The sequence below is a fragment of the Salmo salar genome, chromosome 14, assembly GCF_965601325.2.
Source record: "Salmo salar chromosome 14, fSalSal1, whole genome shotgun sequence".
NCBI classification, from domain to species: Eukaryota; Metazoa; Chordata; class Actinopteri; order Salmoniformes; family Salmonidae; genus Salmo; species Salmo salar.
The window spans coordinates 67,212,900-67,235,646 of NC_138304.1; the positions used below are offsets into that span (position 1 = coordinate 67,212,900).

Below are 22,747 nucleotides of genomic sequence, written 5' to 3' on the forward strand. Positions count from 1 at the left end.
ATATTTTTTTAATGTATTTATACATTTACAAACAATTCTAAACTGCTTTGTCATTATGGGGTATTGTGTGTACAAAAAAAACAATTGAATCTATTTTAGAATAAGGCTGTAATGTAACAAAATGTGGAAAAAGTCAAGGGGTCTGAATACTTTCCGAATGCGCTGTAGCTATAATAGATAGAGCCCCTGTGAGCACACATACAGAGATTATACCAGAGCTGCGTTCGAATACCCACACTAACATACTGTATACAATCGGGGGAGTGGCGCAGCGGTCTAAGGAACTGCATCTCAGTGCTAGATGTGTCACTACAAACACCCTGGATCGAATCCAAGCTGTATCACAATCGGTCGTGATTGGAAGTCGCATAGGAGCGTAAAATTGGCACCGCGTCGTCCGGTTTGGCCGGTGTAGGCTGTCATTGAAAATAAGAATTTGTTCTTAACCTGTTAGGGCTAGGGGGCAGTATTTGCACGGGTGGATAAAAAAAATGTACTCGATTTAATCTGGTTACTAATCCTACCCAGTAACTAGAATATGCATATACTTATTATATATGGATAGAAAACACTCTAAAGTTTCTAAAACTGTTTGAATGGTGTCTGTGAGTATAACAGAACTCATTTGGCAGGCAAAACCCTGAGACATTTTCTGACAGGAAGTGGATACCTGATGTGTTGTATTACCTTTAAACCTATCCCATTGAAAAACACAGGGGCTGAGGAATATTTTGGCACTTCCTATTGCTTCCACTAGATGTCACCAGCCTTTACAAAGTGTTTTGAGTCTTCTGGAGGGAGATCTGACCGAACAAGAGCCATGGAACGATGATGGCCCATTAGACACCTGGCGCGCGAGTTCATGTTGGGTACCCTCGTTCCAATACGTTTTAAAAGAGTATGCATTCGTCCACCTTGAATATTATTCATGTTCTGGTTAAAAAAGGCCCTAATGATTTATGCTATACAACGTTTGACATGTTTGAACGAACGTAAATATATTTTTTCCCCTCGTTCATGACGAGAAGTCCGGCTGGCTTAGATCATGTGCTAACAAGACGGAGATTTTTGGACATAAATGATGAGCTTTTTTGAACAAAACTACATTCGTTATGGACCTGTGATACCTGGAAGTGACATCTGATGAAGAGAATCAAAGGTAATGGATTATTTACATAGTATTTTCGATTTTAGATCTCCCCAACATGACGTCTAGTCTGTATCGCAACGCGTATTTTTCTGGGCGCAGTGCTCAGATTATTGCAAAGTGTGATTTCCCAGTAAGGTTATTTTTAAATCTGGCAAGTTGATTGCGTTCAAGAGATGTAAATCTATAATTCTTTAAATGACAATATAATATTTTACCAATGTTTTCTAATTTTAATTATTTAATTTGTGGTACTGACTTGACTGCCGGTTATTGGAGGGAAACGATTTCCTCAACATCAATGCCATAGTAAAACGCTGTTTTTGGATATAAATATGAACTTGATAGAACTAAAAATGCATGCATTGTCTAACATAATGTCCTAGGAGTGTCATCTGATGGAGATTGTAAAAGGTTAGTGCATCATTTTAGCTGGTTTTATGGTTTTGGTGACCCTGTCTTTGAATTGACAAAACATTACACACAACTCTTGTAAATGTACTGTCCTAACATACTCTAAATGTATGCTTTCGCCGTAAAACCTTTTTGAAATCGTAAAACGTGGTTAGATTAAGGAGATGTTTATCTTTCAAAGGGTGTAAAATAGTTGTATGTTTGAAAAATTTGAATTTTGACATTTATTTGGATTCAAATTTGCCGCTCTTGAAATGCACCTGCTGTTGATGGAGTGCACCACGGGGGGGACGCTAGCGTCCCACCTAGCCCATAGAGGTTAACTGACTATCCTAATTAAAAAGGTTAACGAAAATAATAATACATAAACTAAATACTACATACTTAAAAAGTATATACACTACATACTATTAGTTCATTTTAGTATACTGTAAACAAACGGTATCTTTTCAGTTGAGAGCATACCAGCGCTTCGCCCCTCTACTGGAAGTTGATGCTGTAGCTATGCAACCTCTTAGTCATTTATTTTGCTAACAACCTACTAACTAGACATTTTACGATTTCGGCCGAGGAGTAGCGTTGATCCGAGCGTTCTTAACTCACAACGGCAGTCAAGCACCCAAGCTAACTGGCTAACTTGCTAACTACTTCAAGACACAATGATAGAACACCTCACACTGACCATTTTACTCACGGCTGCATATTTTCCGCAATTTTCTTCAAAACCCGAAAACGTTATGAAGCCATGCCCATTTTATGAAGAACTGCATTATGGGCCCTAAAAGCACGGAAATAGTGTCCACTGCTTGTATACAAATATAGTATGACATCCGGGAACTTTTCACATACTAACTATATCCATACTATGACCAATCAGCATTCCATATACTCAATTTACATCACAAATAGTATGGTTAGTATGAGTATTCAAACACAGCTCAGGAGTAGACTTACAAATGGAGGCATAATCCCTCTGTACTGGGGGAACCCAGGGCCCATGGGGGGCTGGGGCAGGCCAGGGCTGCCAGCGGGGGGATTCCTAGGCAGCCCATGGGATTGGGGGTTTTGCTGCTGCTGGAGAGGAGGGGGGCCTGCCTGGCCACCACCGGCCGCCCCCTCCAACGCCAGCACCCCGCCCGGGCCACCCTCTGCGACCCCCTCTCCGGTGGGCGCCAGGGCACGGCCCCCACCGTCCCGCCAGCTCGTCATGTCTGGGGAGAGAAAGGGAAAACGAGGAAAATAGGTAAAAATGGATGGGAATAGGAGCCACTTATACCAGTGTTTGTATTCAGAAATGAATACTACACATGCAATAGAATCATGCCATAGCTGATGTCCTAGTTATAAAAATTAGGGATGCACGATATATTAGTGAACATATCGTAATCGGCCGATATTAGCTAAAAATGCCAACATCGGTATAAGCCCGATGTCTAGTTTAACGCCAATGTGCAAAACCGATGTCAAAGCTGATGTGCATACCTATATAACGTAGGTACATGGCGTATAATGACGCCACGTAAAATTTTGCGCTACACGTGCAACACAGCATTCCTAACCTAGCCCACAATGTCTGCTGTGTGGATCGAGCAGTCAACAAGTCAAGCAGTCATTTGAAAGAGTAAGAAAATTTCAGCGAGACAACTCAAAGGCGAAATCCATTAACCTGTTAGGGCTAGGGGGCAGTATTTGCACAGCCGGATAAAAAAACGTACCTGATTTAATCTGGTTACTACTCCTGCCCAGTAACTAGAATATGCATATAATTAGAAAACACCCTAAAGTTTCTAAAACTGTTTGAATGGTGTCTGTGAGTATAACAGAACTCATATGGCAGTCAAAACCCTGAGACAAATCCTGACAGGAAACTGAAATCTGATGTGTGGATATCACTTCAAACATTTGCCATTGAAACACACAGGGGCTTGCGATTAATTTAGCACTTCCTATGGCTTCCACTAGATGTCCCCAGTCTTTACAAAGTGGTTTGAGCCTCCTACCATCAAAATTGACTGAAAGAGAGGATGTTTACCTTGGTCACAGGGGATGGGCCATTACCATTGTGACGTCGGCGCCCATGGGTAATCTCCCTTTTCGAAACGTTTTGAAAGACAATGCAACCGTCCCAATGGAATATTATTGAAGCCCTGGTTGAAAAAGCCCCTAAAGATTTATGTCATACAACGTTTGACATGTTTGAACGAACTTAAATATTTTTTTTTTGCTCATTCCTGATGACAAGTCAGACGCACCCGGTACATTTTCACTAGCATTCGGAGCGCGCTAACACTATTGGGACATAAATTATTAACTTTTTTGAACAAAACTACATTTGTTATGGACCTGGGATTCCTAGAAGTGCCTTCTGATAAAGATAATCAAAGGTAAGGTATTATTTACAATAGTATTTTTGATGGTTGATCGTTCCAAGTTGGATCCAACATGTATAGCCTAGACTTTTCTTCTGGGCATACCACGTCGTTTATTGCAAAGTGTGATTTCCCAGTAAAGTTATTTTTAAATCTGGCAAAGAGATGGCATTCAAGACATGTTAATCTATAAGTCTTTGAATGACAATATTACATTTTAAAAAATGTTTTCGAATAGTAATTTTGTAAATTGTAGCGCTGATCATCGGAAGCATTTGAGGGAAAAGATTTTCTGAACGTCATGCGCCGATGTAAAATGCTGTTTTTATATATAAATATGAACTTTATCGAACAAAAAATGCATGTGTTGTGTAACATGATGTCCTAGGAGTGTCATCTGATGAAGGTTGTCAAAGGTTAGTGCTGCATTTAGCTGTGTTTTGGGTATTTGTGATGCATGCTAGTTGCTTTGAAAATGGCTGTGTGATTATTTCTGGCTGGGTACTCTGCTGACATAATCTAATGTTTTGCTTTTGCTGTAAAGCCTTTTTGAAATCGGACAACGTGGTTCGATTCAGGAGAGGTGTATCTATAAAACGGTGCAAAATAGTCATATGTTTGAGAAATTGAAGTTATAGCATTTATTGAGGTTTTGCATTTAGCGCGACGCGATTCCACTGGCTGTTGATTAGGGTGGGACGCAAGCGTCCCACTGGCTCAGACAGGTTAACGCCAAGATAATGGAATTCATTACCCTTGACAATCAACCGTTGTCTGTTGTGGGTGATGTTGGCTTTTGCTGACTGGTTGAGCACGGGTACACACTACCAAGTGCGCTATTTGCTGTACAAATATGTCTGCAAACAAGCGAACACCGGCCACGAACTATGTGTTTACAATACCGCGTTGGTAATAAAGCATTATTTGTTCGACCGCTACTTCTGGGGTGTTAGCTTTAGCTTGGTACATAGCTAGCACCAATACAACCAGCCTGAAAACAATGACCAGTAGAAACTGCAGTCATTTTCATTATTCTTAGCAATGACTTAGGAATCCTTGTGTGTAAGTATTAGCTAGGTAGCCACTTGTTGTTCGCCTATTGAAACTGAACTTAAATTCATGAAAATAAATAGCTAGCCAGCTACTTAACCATGTTGCCCAAAGCTAACGTTATAAGCATCCAGCTAGCTTCATCTGGCTATTGAGGCTCGACCGACCGGGTTGTGAAGCTAGCCATAATAAGGATTTGGCATAATAGTGGAATTTGCAGTTTGCCTCCAAAATAAAAGTACCTCTTCGAAAGTGATGCAGAAGGTTACAATTGGTGAAATCATGCCATATTTAGACTAGATCATGTCAAACAGGGTTGAAATGTGAAGCAATGAAATGGGCTCAGTCTACTCGGTGACACCCACAGAACACAACTGTGAAGAGTTCATGCAAATATTAACGTTGTAGCTCTTATAGCAGGACTGTGACAGTGTGAAATCCCCCCCATCAGCCTATTGTGTGTATTGACATTCATATTGCACTGTACATCTTTACCTAAGGATTGGGGATCAATGAAATGGGGTAACAGATGACTCAATACCCAAGTATTTTTTCCCAACGTCCTCCTTAGTTATCATACTCCAAAACATACACGCAGTATTTTGGGCCTCGGGAATAGTGTTCAATACACATAGGTTGACAAATGTGGCTCAATTCACAGTTTCAGAGTACTGCAATAAGAGCTACGACGCTAATGTTCTCTGGGTGTCACTGAGTAGACTGATACCCCATGTCATTGATCCACAATCCATAAGCTTAGTGATTGCAACAGATTTTTGTCAAATTAACAAATAGTCTTTTGTTGATTTTATATAACATTCCAACCTTGTTTAGCATGATCTATTCAATTATGGCAAAATTCTACTATTTGTATTCATTTGCATCACTCTCAATTACCGTAATTTCCGGACTATTAAGCGCACCTGAATATAAGCCGCACCCACTGAATTTAAAAATATATATTATTTTGAACATAAATAAGCCGCACGTCTAAGCCGCAGGTGCCTACCGGTACATTGAAACAAATGAACTTTACACAGGCTTTAACGAAACACGGCTTGTAACAAAAATAAATAGGCTTTAACGAAACACGGCTTGTAACAAAAATAAATAGGCTTTAACGAAACACGGCTTGTAACAAAAAATACAAAATTAGCAGTAAGCTTTAGTTGTCTTTTTGCACTGAGTCAATTCCTCACGCTGCTGTTTCCAACGTCTTATCATCGACTCATTAAGACCAAGCTCCCGTGCAGCAGCTCCATTTCCTTTTCCAACAGCCAGATCAATCGCCTTCAACTTGAAAGCTGCATCATATGCATTTCTCTGTGTCTTTGCCATGATGAGGGTGACAAAATGACTACCGTAATCAAAATGATGGGAAGTTTGAGAGTGCTCGATTTAATCTAAACAGTAAACAAAAAAGTTGTTTGACCTTAACCCGTTCGGCAATTTCATTGGTCTAATGAAAGCTTCATGCCGCCAAAAAACTGAGCACGTCACAGAATGTGTTTGTTTTTTTAGAAAAAAAAATTGAAAGCGGGAAAAATCCATATATTAGCCACGTCATTGTTTAAGCCGCGAGGTTCAAAGCTGGGAAAAAAGTTGCGGCTTATAGTCCGGAATTTACGGTACATACTTTTATTCTGATGAAATGACTGAACAAATGAACAACAAAACACTGAAATAGGTTTTGATTATACTTTACTGGTAATGGGGACATACGTAAATGCTAACAAAATAACTTTTTGGTCAGTGTGGTGTGTGTGTGTGTGTGTAACCTTTATTTAACTAGGCAAGTCAGTTAAGAACAAATTCTTATTTACAATGACGGCCAATTGTGCGCCAACCTATGGGACTCCCAATCACAGCCGGATGTGATACAGACTGGATTCGAACCAGGGACTGTAGTGACGCCTCTTGCACTGAAATGCAGTGCCTTAGACCGTTGCGTCCATGTGTGTGTATGTTAAGCATTCTAGTACAGTTAAATAGTTAAAAGGCCACTAAAATTTCAAATATCGGTTATCGATATCAGGTTTTTTTTGGCAAGGAAAATATTGGATATCGGTATCGGCCAAACATGTCATATCGGTGCATCACTAACAAAATGTTCCCAGAATTCCTTTTTTTCTCCTCCCAGTTGGAGGATTCTCAGTATCAGGTGTGAATAAGCAGGGAGGTAATCCTCCAACTGGCAATCCTACAACTGGAATTTCTGGAAAATCTGGGAATTTTAGGACAGGTACCGGAATTTTGAAATCATAGTCGTTGTTAAAATAAGCCCTTGCTCTGACCGCTGGTTCTTCTGTTCTGTCGGCAACCCTCTTCACTGTACGTGTGGTCTACAATAAGCAATACAGAGAGGAGATTTGGCGTTACTCACTCGGGGGGCGGAGGCTTGGTCCGGGCCCATACAACTGATCTGCAGTGCCCTGTTCCCTGCCAGCTTTGTCCTGGTCGCCAGCCGCCTGCAGGGTGGGAAATTCCTCGCGAGAGAATGGCGACCGTTGGTTTGATCCCTTTCCACCTGTGTGGTGCGAGAGAGAGGAGGGGTTACTCAACGTCAAATATCCAAATGTGAGTTAATTAGGCCATTGATGAGGCAGTCAAGTCTGCTGCAAAGTACCATAGGAGAGGGAAGTGACAGACAGATGTAAAGTATGATACTCACCATCTCCTTGTGCTCCATGTGTAACACTGGCCTGAGCCCAGGACCTTGCCCCTGCGGCCTGGGCTGAAACCGTGGCCGGAACCGGAGGTGGAACCTGAGAGACACACAAAACAGCACAACATTAAGCACCATTGGCAGTATGGAACCATTTTGTGTTTCAGTTTACATTGGCATCGAATTGGTGTGTACCTCTGGAGCTGGCGGGGTTCTCGGGCGGGTCGGTGCAGGCGTCTGTGAAACCACAGGCTGCTGCGACTCCAGCTGCGGTGCTGACAATACATCGGTACTGAGAGATGGAGAGAGAGGAAAAGAGGAGAAAAGGAGAGAAACACCAGATGGATAAGTGTCAGACGCGCCAGTCAGTCAGACAGACAATTGCGCCAATTACCGAGCTAGTATGGGGCCTATTAGCGATGTTCCACAGCATTATTGCTGCCATTTCTTGAGATAAGATAGCATCTGTGCATTCAAATCACTATTAGAAGATGCAGTAGTCAATTCTTATTTTTTCTTTTTTACTGCAGATAACATAGTAAAGATCAGGTATACAGAGCGAACACTGACAAGGACTTAGTATATTTAAATCTATAGAGCGCCTCATGGGTAGCATGTCAGGGGGGCCTCCTCACCTCTTTGGGTCTGCTGGTTCCTGCTTGCTTGCCCATCCTGTGCCGTCTTTGGGAACGAGCGAGACGTTGGGATCGTTGCCTTTGTTCTCTGCCTTCAGACTGGGCAGGCTGGCAGGGGGTGGCATGCGCCGCGCAGAGGCAACTTTACCAAGAGACTGAAGGCCATGGCGGGGGGGAACTGATTAGGGGGAGGAAGAGAGGGGGGAGATGAGGTCATTAGCAGAAAGACCACAGTAACTTGAGAGCACTGAGAATCAAATGGAAGGGAGAGGGGGACATGAGAACGACAGTGGTGATCGCCGACACAATATGTAGGAATTCGATAGAGACGCCGTAAGAACTGCATTACAACACGAGTTGACATATGCTGGGTTCTAATTAATAGGGACGGGCATTTGAAATGATTTCGGTATTCGAATAACGTCACAATATTTTTTTCTGGATAGTCGGAATACATGTTTTAAAGGGACATTTTTTGGAGAGATACTTCAAATAGAGACTTGCTCGCACTGCTTTAGAGAGCCGGTGCGCTGCGCTCTGCTTATTTCAGCAGAATGTGGGGGAGGGGCGAGAGAGGAGCAGGGGCCGGCGTGTGTGATTGTCTATACCTGTGGCATGGAGGGAGAGAGAAAGTAAACCGACTCATGACAAACTTGTAGACAAACTTGTTGCTGCCATAGGTTCTGTCTATCATACCATCTGGTAGTGGCTGTCATGACTGCATCAAACTGCTATAAAGATGCTAGCCAGCTAAAGTAGCAAGGCTAATTGAGGATATTTTGTTGCACTACTCGTCCAATGTCTATAACAACTCCATTCATATGAAACACTAGCCTATTCCTCACTTAATTCTGTAACTTTAATTACATTTTGCATTGATTAAAAAAAATGTCCCATTTCACTTGCTACACATGGAGTCTCTGACTGTAGCGCTGCTTTGATTGACCGGCATTGACAATAAGATACACATGTAGGCTACCAGTGAGTCTTTTCTTTAATCTGGCGCATTCACAAACATGTCATAAAACAGTTGTATTGAAAACGTAAAATGTAATGCTGCATCCTTGTAGGCTATATAGCAATGTCACATGAATAATTGTTTATACTCTCCCAAGTAATAGAACACTAACGTATGTTTGGATATCGAATAATCGTGACCATTCCTAAAATGTAGCAGTTGCCTTCAACTGCATAGAAGATTTTTGTTTTTGTTTGCTCGAGGCCAGTAGAAAGAAATTGTGCTCAAGCAACGTTGGAAAGGTGTCAGCCATTTTACATGGGGCACCCTCTGTAAAAAAGTGAGTCTACCGAATATCAATTAGCAAATTTATACAACAAAAACACTGAAAAATCACATTTAACCTGTTGGGGCTAGGGGGCAGTATTTGCACGGCTAGATAAAAAAACGTACCCGATTTAATCTGGTTACTACTCCTGCCCAGTAACTAGAATATGCATATAATTAGTAGATTTGGATAGAAAACACTTTAAAGTTTCTAAAACTGTTTGAATGGTGTCTTTGAGTATAACAGAACTCATATGGCAGGCCAAAACCTGAGAAGATTCCATGCAGGAAGTGGAAATCTGATTTGTGGAATCACCTTCAAGCCTTTGCCTATGAAACACACCGTGAGTTAGGATTCATTTAGCACTTCCTAAGGCGTCCACTAGATGTCAACAGTCTTTACAAAGTGGTTTGAGTCTTCTCCGGTAGAAACTGACCGAAAGAGGCTTGGAAAGTTGGTCATAGAGGGAGGGCCATTACTACTGGGAGGGCGCCCATGGGTAGCCTTTCATTCCGAAACGTTTAGTAAGACAATGCAATCGTCCGCCTTGAATATTATTGAAGCTCTGATTGAAAAAGGCCCTAAAGATTTATATTATACAACGTTTGACATGTTTGAACGAACGTAAATATATATTTTTTGCACAAGTCCCGTGCGCCTTGTACATTATGAGTAGCCTTCGGAACGCGCTAACAAGAAGGAGCTATTGGGACATAAATTATTAACTTTTTCGAACAAAACTACATTTGTTGTGGACCTGGGATCCCTGGAAGTGCCTTCTGATGAAGATAATCAAAGGTAAGGGAATATTTACAATAGTATATTTGATTTTAGATGGTTCCAAGATGGCGCTAACCTGTATCGCCTAGCCTATTTTTCTGAGCATAGGACCTCGTTTATTGCAAAGTGTGATTTCCCAGTAAAGTTATTTTTAAATCTGGCAATGCGGTTGCATTCACGAGATGTTAATCTATAATTCTTTGAATGACAATATTACATTTTAACAATGTTTTCGAATAGTAATTTTGTAAATTGTAGCGCTGATTCACCGGAAGCATTTGAGGGAAAATATTTCCTGAACGTCACACGCCGATGTAAAATGCTGTTTTTATATATAAATATGAACTTTATCGAACAAAAAATGCATGTATTGTGTAACATGATGTCCTAGGAGTGTCATCTTATGAAGATTGTCAAAGGTTAGTGCTGCATTTAGCTGTGTTTTGGGTATTTGTGATGCATGCTAGTTGCTTTGAAAATGGCAGCGTGATTATTTTTGGCTAGGTACTCTCCTAACATAATCTAATGTTTTGTTTTTGCTGTAAAGCCTTTTTAAAATCGGACAACGTGGTTCGATTCAGGAGAGGTGTATCTATAAAATGGTGTAAAATAGTCATATGTTTGAGAAATTGAAGTTATAGCATTTATGAGGTATTTGTATTTCGCGCGACGCGATTCCACTGGCTGTTGACTAGGGTGGGTTCCCAGACAGGTTAAATAAGTAGTCAGACCCTTTACCCATTTCTTGGTTGAATCATCTTTGGCAGTGTTAATAGCCTCGAGTCTTCTTGGGTATGACGCTACAAGCTTGGCACATCTGTTTTTGGGGAGTTTCAAGATCTGTTAGGTTGGATAGAGACCTACCCTGCAGAGCTATTTTCAGCTCTCTCCAGACATGTTTGATCGGGTTCAAGTCCGGGCTCTGGCTGGGCCACTCCAGGACATTCAAAGAATTGTCCCGAAGCCACTCCTGCGTTGTCTTGGCTGTGTACTTAGGGTCGTTGTCTTGTTGGAAGGTGAACCATTGCCCAGTCTGAGGTCCTGAGCACTCTGGAGAAGGTTTTCATCAAGGATCTCTGGGTACTTTGCTCCGTTTATCTTTCCCTCAATCCTGACTAGTCTCCCAGTCCCTGTCGCTGGAAAACATCCTCACAGAATGACGCTGCCACCAACATGCAACACCAGAGGGATGATGCCAGGTTCCCCCCAGACGTGATGCTTGGTTTCATCAAACCAGAGAATCTTGGTTCTCATGGTCTGACAGGCTGACTACACCGCTCGCGTCGCGTGCGTTGCAAAATAAATGTAGAAATGCACCCACACTGCTCGCGCGTGCCAACAAACAACTGCGTTGCCAAGGGATAAAATAGAAGTCAGTTCTATTACTGACGCAGATGGCGTTGCAATTCCTGCCTCTCCCATCTCCTCATTGGTTTATAGAAGCAGGTACCCACATGCCATCTCCTCATTGGTTATACCCACGTGGGTGACTGGAAGACGAAGGAGGTCAGTGGCGGTAATGCACCTAATTTATGAAAGTTGCCAATCGCAGTATAAAGTCAAGAGAAGAAAAGGCCTGGAAGGAGGAGAGATGACTAGAAACGATTTGGTTGACCGTTTTGTGTGTGGATTAATTGTCGGAGTAGAGGACCTTGTGCATTTCAAGTAAAATAACAACTCAATTTTTATACCCCAGGACAAATTAGCTAGCAACAGCAGGCTAGCTAAATAGGACAAATTAGCTAGCAAGTGCAAGCTAGCTGGCTAAATTGCCATACATGTTTAACCTGTTAGGGCTAGGGGGCAGCATTGACACGGCTGGATAAAAAACATACCCGATTTAATCTGGTTACCACTCCTACCCAGTAACTAGAATATGCATATACTTATTACATATGGATAGAAAACACCCTAAATTTTCTAAAACTGTTTGAATGGTGTCTGTGAGTATAACAGAACTCAAATGGCAGGTCAAAACCTGAGAGATTCCTTTACAGGAAGTGGCCTGTCTGACCATTTGTTGAACTTCTTTTCCATCTCTATCATTTACTAAGGATCTCTGCTCTAACGTGACACTTCCCACGTCGTCCATAGGCGCTCAGAGCCCGGGAAAAAACAGAATGTCGTCATTCCAGCCCCAGGCTGAAACACATTATCGCCTTTCTCAAGTGGCCGATCAAGGGACACTAGCTTATGCGCGTGACCCCGACCTTCCCCCGCCTTTGGGATTTTTTCCTCTGTTTGCCGAAAAGGAGATTCCCTGTCGGAATATTATCGCTTTTCTACGAGAAAAATGTCGTAAAAATTGATTTTAAACAGCGGTTGACATGCTTCGAAGTACGGTAATGGAATACTTAGAATTTTATTGTCACGAATTGCGCCATGCGCGCGACACTTCTTTACTATTTCGGATAGTGTCTGGAACGCACGAACAAAACGCCGCTATTCGGATATAACGATGGATTATTTTGGACCAAACCAACATTTGTTATTGAAGTAGCAGTCCTGGGTGTGTATTCTGACGAAGACAACAAAAGGTAATGAAACTTTTATAATAGTAAATATGATTATGGTGAGTGCTAAACTTGCCGGGTGTCTAAATAGCGAGCCCGTGATGCCTGGGCTATGTACTTAGAATATTGCAAAATGTGCTTTCACCAAAAAGCTATTTTAAAATCGGACATATCGAGTGCATAGAGGAGGTCTGTATCTATAATTCTTAAAATAATTGTTATGCTTTTTGTGAACGTTTATCGTGAGTAATTTAGTAAAATGTTAGCGAATTCCCCGGAAGTTTGCGGGGGGTATGCTAGTTCTGAACGTCACATGCTAATGTAAAAAGCTGGTTTTTGATATAAATATGAACTTGATTGAACAAAACATGCATGTATTGTATAACATAATGTCCTAGGGTTGTCATCTGATGAAGATCATCAAAGGTGAGTGCTGCATTTAGCTGTCTTCTGGGTTTTGGTGACATTATATGCTGGCTTGAAAAATGGGTGTCTGATTATTTCTGGCTTGGTACTCTGCTGACATAATCTAATGTTTTGCTTTCGTTGTAAAGCCTTTTTGAAATCGGACAGTGTGGTTAGATTAACGAGAGTCTTGTCTTTAAATGGCTGTAAAATAGTCATATGTTTGAGAAATTGAAGTAATAGGATTTTTAAGGTTTTGAAAATCGCGCCACAGGATAGCAGTGGCTGTTACGTAGCGAAAACAGCCACTGCGCACTTTGGCACTCCAGATTGAATTTACGAACACAACCGAAATTGTAAGATATCTAGCTAGTAATTTGTTATGCTAACAAGCTAGCAAGAGGTTGCATAGCAACTGCATCAACTTCCGGTAGACAGACAAAGCGCTGGTACGCTCAACTGAAAGGATACTGTTCGTTTACAGTATACTAAAATTAAATAATAGTACATAGTATAAGTATATACTCATTAAGTATGGAGTATACAGTATGTTTGTATGGGTATTCCATTTAAGAATGAAGGATGCCACTGTGTTCTTGGGGACCTTCAATCCTTCAGACATTTTTTGGCACCCTTCCCCAGATCTGTGCCTTGACACAATCCTGTCTCAGAGCTCTAAGGACAATTCCCTCGACGCCATGGCCTGGTTTTTGCTCTAACAAGCACTGTCAACAGTAGGACCTTATATAGACAGGTGTGTGCCTTTCCAAATCATGTCCAATTAATTGAATTTACCACGTGACTCCAATCAACAATCAAGTTGTAGAAACATCTCAAGGATGATCAATGGAAACAGGATGCACCTGAGCTCAATTTAGAGTCTCATAGCAAAAGGTCTGAAGTCTTATGTAAATAAGGTATGTTTTTTTATTTTAAATACATTTGAAAATGTCTAAAACCCTGTTTTCGCTTTATCATTATGGGGTTGGGGTAGTGTGTAGATTGAAGAGTTTTTATTTTTTAAACTATTTTAGAATAAGGTTGTAACGTAACAAAATGTGGAAAAGGGTGTCTAAATACTTTTCGAATGCTCTGTATATACAAAAGCATGTTGAGCCCCTTCAAATTAGTGGATTCGGCTATTTCAGCCACACCCATTGCTGACCGGTGTATAAAATCGAACACAACTATGCAATCTCCATAGACAAACAACGGCAGTAGAACGGCCTTACTGAAGAGCTCAGTGACTTTCAAAGTGGCACCGTCATATGACGCAACCTTTCCAACAAGTCAGTTCGTCAAATTCCTGCCCTGATAGTTGACCGGGGCAGCTCTAAGTGTCCTGGTAAGGTGACAGGTAGCCTTGTGGTTAGAGCGGTGGGCTAGTAACCGAAAGGTCGCTGGTTCAAATATCCAAGACGACAAGGTAAAAAATCTGTCTATATGCACGCTTGACAAGGCACTTAACTCTAATTTTATCCAGGGATGCCATACTGCTATGGCCCATCATGTAAAACAGCGCCTTTCACTGCACCGGTGAATGTGACAAAACATTTTTTACATTATAATTTAGTTTGCATATGCCTAGACCACCAGACCATGGGGCCTGCACCCAGCGACCACAGTTCATACAAGATTTGTCAATCCCTTCCCATTCCACCATTAACTCTAATGTTGCTTTCAATGAGGAAAATGTGAATATTCAGTTAACTAATGTTAACCTTTTCCTCAGACTCATCGAATGCAGAAATCATTCTAGAGACAGTTTTTTTGCCATCAGCGCAATCGACTGCACCAAGCCCAAAAAAATCCTACGATATTCTTTATACAGGGGCCTAGATGATAGCTAATATGGCTTGTTACCATGTATTGGAGCTCTCTCTTTCACTGACAGTAAGAGTCATGTATGACACCCTGAATGCTTGGTATGTTTCTGTGCAACAGGCAGCAGATTCCAGCTGAGGACACAGCTATAGGCTAAGTATCTCATTTGGTTTCACAAAAATAGCACAACACAGTGTTGTCACAATATCAACATTTTACTGAAGATCCAATACCAGGCCAAGTATCACGGTACCGAGTAGCATTGCGATACCAAAAGGGAAAAATTCAGTGGCATAGCATACCCTTACGCTTGTTCCCGTTTGCTAAACGTAATGCGCACGTGCTACACAAAGAAATGGTCACTGATATTCACACTTTCACTCAAAACAAAATATATTGAATTGAACACTGTTCACTAGATAACGGAACACTGCATAGAATGGGTCATTTTCTCATACACTGAACAAAAATATAAACGCAACATGTAAAGTGTTGGTCCCATGTTTCATGAGCCGAAGAAAAAAAATCCCCTACATTTTCATTAGCAGAAAAAGCTTTTTCTCTCAAACTGTGTAAAAATGTGTTTATATCCCTGTTAGTGAGCATTTCACCTTTGCCAGATAATCCTTCCACTTGACAGATGTGGCATATCATGAAGCTGATTAACCCATAAGAGTCTAAACCCCGTCTAAGCCGAGCGACAGGTTCTACGAAACTACAGTGCATTCGGAAAGTATTCAGACCCCTTGACTTTTTCAACATTTTGTTACGTTACAGCCTTATTATAAAAATTGATTAAATACAACATTTTCCTCAATCTACACACAATACCCTGTAATGACGAAGCGAAAACTGGCTGTTCGTTTTTTACTGAATTTGCCAAAATTTCGAACAGAAATACCTTACTTACATAAGTATTCAGACCTTTTGCTAAGAGACTCAAATTTAGCTCAGGTGCATCATGTTTCCATTGATCATCCTTGAGACGTTTCTACAACTTCGTTGGAGTTCACCTGTGGTAAATTCAATTGATCGGACATGATTTGGAAAGGCACACACCTGTCTATATAAGTTCCCACAGCTGGCAGTGCATGTCAGAGCAAAAACCAAGCCATGAAGTCTAAGGAATTGTCCGTAGAGCTCCGAGAAAGGATTTTGTCGAGGCACAGATCTGGGGAAGGGTACCAAAAAATGTTTGCAGCATTGAAGGTCCTAAGAACACAATGGCCTCCATCATTCTTAAAAGGAAGAAGTTTTGAACCACCAAGACTCTTCCTCAAGCTGGCCACCTGGCCAAACTGAGCAATTGGGGGAGAAGGGCCTTGGTCAGGGAGGTGACCAAAAACCCAATGGTCACTCTGACAGAGTTCCTCTGTGGAGATGGTTGTCCTTCTGGCAGGTTCTCTCATCTCTGCAGCACTCCACCAATCAGGCCTTTATGGTAGAATGGCCAGACGGAATCCACTCGTCAGTAAGAGTCACATAACACTCCAGTTGGAGTTCACCAAAAGGCACCTAAAGGACTAACGGACCATGGAAAACAAGATTCTCTTGTATGATGAAACCAAGATTGAACTCTTCGGCTTGAATGCCGTCTGGAGGAAACATGGCACCATCCCTACGGTGAAGCAAGGTGGTGGCTGCATCATGCTGTTGGGATGTTTTTCACCGGCAGGGACTGGATTGAGAGAAAGATGAACGAAGCAAAGTACAGAGAGATCCTTGATGAAGTCCTGAGTGCTCTTGAGCAGGTTCTTCACCTTCCAACAGGACAACGACCCTAAGCACACAGCCAAGACATGGCTTTGGGACAAGTCTCTGAATGGCATTGTGTGGCCCAGCCAGAGCCCGGACTTGAACCCAATCAGACATCTCGAGAGACCTGAAAATAGCTGTGCACCGATGCTCCCCATCCAACCTGGCTTGTAGCATCATACCCAAGAAGTCTTGAGGCTGTAATCACTGCCAAAGGTGCTTCAACAAAGTACTGGGTAAAGGGTATGAATAATTACATAAATGTGATGTTTATGGTATTTTATAAATTTTTTAGTTGCAAAGAAATCTGAACAAGTGTTTTTGCTTTCGCATTATAGGGTATTGTGTGTAGATTGATGAGAGGAAAAAACTATCAATTTTAGAATAAGGCTGGAACGTAACAAAATGTGAAAAAGGTCATGGGGTCTGAATGCACTGTATATGGAATTGTTTCAAGGTCATACCAAGGATCATTTTGCTATTTGATTTAGAATTTTAAGACCCGTTGAAGTATAAAAAAAATCTATAACAATTATTTGATGAAAAACTTTTTGGGGGCCCACCTGCTATTAGCCCATACAAATGAACTGAACAACAGATTCACTACATGGAACAACAGATCCCAAAAGTCCCAAAACAAATCAAAAGGAAATTGTTTTGAAGTGTCTGTCATATATACAGTATATATAAAAGATCAGGAAACTTTTTGTTGTTGATGTATTTAACCCCTTATTTTTTTGGCACTAAACTGTCTCCATATATACTGCCATACATTTTTTCTTAGGCAGATGTGGAGGAAAGTTTGATTTCAGAGGGGGCGTGGACATCGACCTTAGGGTTGAACAGCATGATCATTACACAGGTGTGCTGGGGACAATAAAATGCCACTCTAAAATGTGCAGTTGTCACACAACACAATGTCACGTCTCAAGAATCTGTTTTCTTTTAAATCAATAACAGAGTTTAAGTGATCAAAGGGGGGGGAAAAAATAATGTAGGCAGTCATATGTAATGGGGCCAAAGCCAACATGAGTAACTCCAGTTCTTGTGAAGGATGTATTTGATGCAACGTGCTAAAAAAGTGGACTAGATATGCATGCACAACCAAGTTGGCCCATAGATCTTATGTTGACAAAATGAGTGCACAATATGACCCGTTTATTATAACTTGTATCAACAAGAACAATCAAACTATGATCAGAACACGACGATCCGATCGGGACACCTCACATCAACACCTGACATTGTTCTACTTTTAAAAAGGGAGGCTTTGCACTATCCACACACAGAATACTTGGACAATGGAAACGAGAAAACTCACCAAGAGGCTTTTGTGCTTCAAGGCTCTTTCCTTTGTAGGTATCAAACAGGTTGAGAGACGCATACTTGGATTTGCCATCCTTCCCCTTTGCAGTTTGCCCAGAGCGCTCTGACATTGCGCTGTCCGCTCATTGAGTATGGTGAGCCCTGAGACTGGGAGAGAGAGAAAGAAATGGAGACATTTGATGCAGCACTGTACGTGAAGGTAAATGTGGTGTTGAGTTCACGCAGGTATCTAAACAAAACAAGTCCAGATTTCCAGTCTTTGGTTTGCAGTGTGTGCGTGACAAAGTTTGTAGTGTGGACAGAGAGGGGGAAGACCATGCTCAGGACAGGTCAGTAGCATTACAGAGACCTGTGTGTGTGAGCAGAGCTAGTACATTGCCATAAACACGTCAACACAGGAAATATTGTACCGAGAGAATAATGCAATCCATGGCACAGTTGCCATGGTGATGCATTATAAATGATGTTCAGTTCTACTAGGTCTGCCTTGAGAGGGGTTGCCTCCATGGCAACACCAGGGTTGAGCCCATTTTACTGCTCACCAATAAAATCCACTGGGTTGACATCTGTCCAATTCAAAGATTTGGTGACAGCTAGAGAGGTGTTGTGTGTATGTATACTGAACAAAAATATATACGCAACACTCAAAACTTTCAAAGATTTTACTGAGTTCATAGAAGGAAATCAGTCAATTGAAATAAATAAACTAAGCCCTAATCTACAGATTTTTCATGAGGAGCAGCCATGGGTGTGCAAGGGGGGGCATAGGCCCACCCACTGGGGAGCCAGGCCCAGCCTATCAGAATTATTTTTCCACACAAAATGGCTTCATTACAGACAGAAATATTCCTCAGCACCCCCACCCACTTCTTAAATGATCCCACAGGTGAAGTAGATGTGGAGGTCCTGGGTTGGCGTGATTACACGTGGTCTGCAGTTGTGAGGCTGGTTGGACGTAATACAAAATTATCTAAAATGACGTTGAGGCAACTTATGGTAGAGAAATTAACAAATTATCTGGCAACAGCTCTGGTGGGCATTCCTGCAGTCAGCATGCCAATTGCATGCTCCCTCAAAACTTAAGACATCTGTGGCATTGTGTTGTGTCACAAAACTGTACATTTTTGAGTGGCCTTTTATTGTCCCCAGCACAAGGTGCCCCTGTGTTAAGATCATGCTGTTTAATCAGTTTCTTGATATGCCACACCTGTCAGGTGGATTAATTATCTTGGCAAAGGAGAAATGCTCACTAACATGGATGTAAACAACTTTGTGCACAGAATTTTAGAGATGTAAAATTTCTGGGGTATTTTATTTTACCTCATTAAAACATGGGACCAACACCTTACATGTTGCGATTGATTATATTTTAGTTCGGTATAAACCTTGTCAAACATTACAAAAACAATCTCAGTCTTGTAGGCAGTGCCATCTTGTTTGAGGTAAATGTTGCCCTCAATGTCATTTAACAAGATGGAGATAAATTGCAAGCTGCACAATGAGTTGATGAATCAGAGGTCCCGTGTGGCTCAGTTGGTAGAGCATGGTGTTTGCAACGCCAGGGTTGTGGGTTCGATTCCCACTGGGGACCAGTACGGAGAAGGAAAAATAAAAAATAAAAAAAAATATGAAATGTATGCATTCACTACTGTAAGTCGCTCTGGATAAGAGCATCTGCTAAATGACTAAAATGTAAACGTAAGGTCCTCTGTAGCTCAGTTGGTAGAGCGTGGTACTTGCAACGCCAGGATGGTTACGTGTTATTTCATAGTTGATGTCTTCACAAGTATTCTACAATGTAGAAAGTAGTAAAAAATAAATAAAAACCCTGGAATGAGTAGGTGTATCCAAAATGTTGTGTGTTATATATATATATATATATATATACACACACACAATATAGTGATGCTGCCCATTTTCTGGCAAGATTGTCAGAGCTCAACATTTCAGTAACATTTCCTGGCAAGATTGCAATGTTGAGCTCTGACAGTAACTGTTTATGCTGTAACTGAATTGTTGAGCTCTGCCAATCTTGCCAGAAAATGGGCAGCATCACTATATTGTGAGTTCATGTAGTTATATCAAGAGAGAAGGAGCAGTGACAAGCCTTGACACAGTTATGATCCATGGCAAGTACACAGCATAAACAGTGTCATGATAGATGGGTATTCAATAGGGCACTGCAAACCACAAGAGCAACTGACAAAATAACTTGACACATTTAAAGACTGCAACAATAAAGACGGGAAGGCCCCCATCAATAACTATGCCAGATGATGAATCAAGAATGTTTTCAATGCAAATTTGTATTTAGCGAAGATTGCCTTAATGATTTAAATATACTTTCAAGTCATATTATTGTCTCAAAAACTACCAAATAACAGTGAACCGTGTGTGCCTCAATAGCCCAATGAGATTAGAAAATTAGGTCGTGGGATGGCCGGCAAATTGCATGTTGTGCGGGGATTAACAGGGCAGCTAAGGAAGCCATCGCTACAATACACCAGGAAAGGGCCTTTAACACAGAAAGGAGCTCAGGACCAGCCACAGCCTGCCATCATCAGCATCATAACCGCTAACACAGTACACTCAACGGCAATGGTCAAACAAACATACATCCCAAGAATACGCTTAAACAAAAACGGTTGTTAGCACATAGAATTGACTGTAGGCAACGTTAGCTCAGTGAACAGTTAGCTAGGCAGTTAATGCGGCCTCCATATTCACGTTGGGGGGGGGGGGGGGGGGGCTGCGATGTTTCGTAATGCATATCCAGTTAGTGAAATTAATTTAGTTGCATTCCTCGTTGAATCACAGTGGATACGTCAATCATAACTCCCATTTAATGCGATAATAAGGATCGTATAAAGCCCAAATACTAGGAACTAGGCGATTTGGCTAATTATTTTATTAAGATAACAAAACAAAATGGCGGTGCGGGTAGGCCCATCTTTAGAACAAACCGGTGAGCAATGAATCTAGCTAGTTAGCTAACGTTACTTGCGTTGACGATACACACATTGAACATTCACCCACGTTGTGAAAACACAATTGGCTGTTGTGCAACCATATTATTGTATAACTATCTAATCGAAAATAGTAACCTAGCCATCTCCAATATATCTTCCTACAACTCGTCCTGTTATGAACCAAACCAGACAGCAATTGAGCAGATAGTTAGCCAACACTATTATCGCTAGCAAGTGACTGTTAGCCGACGCTAACATTAGTTAGCTAACTAAGGTTACCTCATTAGCACACATCTATTGCGGTTGCCATCGTTACATATCCACTATAATTTTAACTAGCTTATTTTTTCTACATCAGGAAATACAATATGTAGCTACTAACCTGGTCTTGTCCCGACTTGTCTCGAGGTTGTACAGCAGAATAATGTAATCACGTTAGCTCACTACACTAGCTTATTGCTCACGCTGGTGCTAGAAAGTAACGTTTACCCTAGCTTGCTAGCTGAAAATACAAATTGATTTATATTATAAAACCAGAGAGGGGATACTGGAGATTGACGTGTGTAAAGCGGCTTACTTGTACTCCTTTTTCTTTTTCCACAAAACAAAATAAAAATATTACAGGAGAATTTGATCCGTCACTACAAGAGCCGTCAACGGCTACTACAGACCGTAGTGCAGAGGGGGGCGGAGGGCACGCAAAGAGGGCGGGGTCAGATTAAAATAATGAGTTCCGAATCCGCGTTTTGGCCTATCAGATCTAAAATGTTGGATTATTTATAATTTGCATGGATTTAAATCACGCCCTGTACCCTACATTGTCATGTCGTGGAAACATTTACGTAATGTGTTTGTAGCGTTCAACCAGTGAACGGTCTACTGTTGCCGCGTTCAAATCAACTGGGAACTCGGAAGAAATGTGCTCAGACTAGGGAAATGTATTTTGAACGGTCATCCAACTCGGATTTCAAACTGGGGATGTCGGACCTCTTTCGAGAACTTCGACTGTCGTACTTGAAGATCACTGATTTGACCTCATATTTTTCCGAGTCCCCAGTTGTTTTGAACGCACTGTTTATCGTGTCACACTGTCTGGCTGCTATTTATCAACACTAAAACAAAATCAAGTGTGTGTTTTTCATTCTCAGTATAATGCAATTCAATAGTTTATGGTTTATCCCTCTTGATCATCTCTCATGAATGACCATATAATTAAAGGAGAAGTTCACCCACGTTTACATGGTGCCTTATTTTCACTCTTTCTGTGCTTGTAGCTGATCACCCAAACAATTTTTTTTATATTTTCTTTCATTACAGAAAAAAATGGTTGTCACATTGCCATTGATTACAATGCATTATGAAAATGTGTCTAAAGCATGTTAGAAAACGCTCCAAAACACTCCAAACCTATTGTTGATTGATGTATTATGAGTTGCTTAGGAGTGTTTTGTAGCAGTTTTTAACATGTTTTTTAGACCAGAAGTTCAACCTGTTAAACTCTGAGCAGAGTTTAAGTTGTACCCACTGTCAATTTTGGTCAGAGGCCGTAAATCACCAGCTATGGTTAGTGGTGTAAAGTAATTAAGTAAAAATACATTAAAGTACTACT

The 22,747-nt window shown here is 41.2% G+C and overlaps 1 protein-coding gene across 3 annotated transcripts in view; it reads right to left on the reverse strand.

The window, feature by feature from the left end:
* The window catches only part of LOC106570147 (protein PRRC2A), a 46,394-nt gene extending 24,549 nt beyond the window's left edge, over positions 1-21,845 (reverse strand). For 2 of the 3 annotated variants that reach the window (XM_082961100.1, XM_045694624.2), the window contains exons 1-7: positions 21,521-21,827; positions 18,165-18,316; positions 8,281-8,458; positions 7,841-7,937; positions 7,652-7,745; positions 7,364-7,507; positions 2,516-2,772 (exon numbers count right to left, since the gene is read on the reverse strand). In XM_082961100.1, coding sequence (XP_082817226.1) covers positions 2,516-2,772; positions 7,364-7,507; positions 7,652-7,745; positions 7,841-7,937; positions 8,281-8,458; positions 18,165-18,279 — 885 coding nt within the window. In that variant the 5' untranslated portion in view covers positions 18,280-18,316; positions 21,521-21,827. Of the gene's footprint in view, positions 1-2,515; positions 2,773-7,363; positions 7,508-7,651; positions 7,746-7,840; positions 7,938-8,280; positions 8,459-18,164; positions 18,317-21,520 lie in introns of all 3 variants that reach the window. The other variant, XM_082961099.1, reaches the window with a different exon arrangement.
* Between the last annotated feature and the right edge of the window lie 902 nt (positions 21,846-22,747).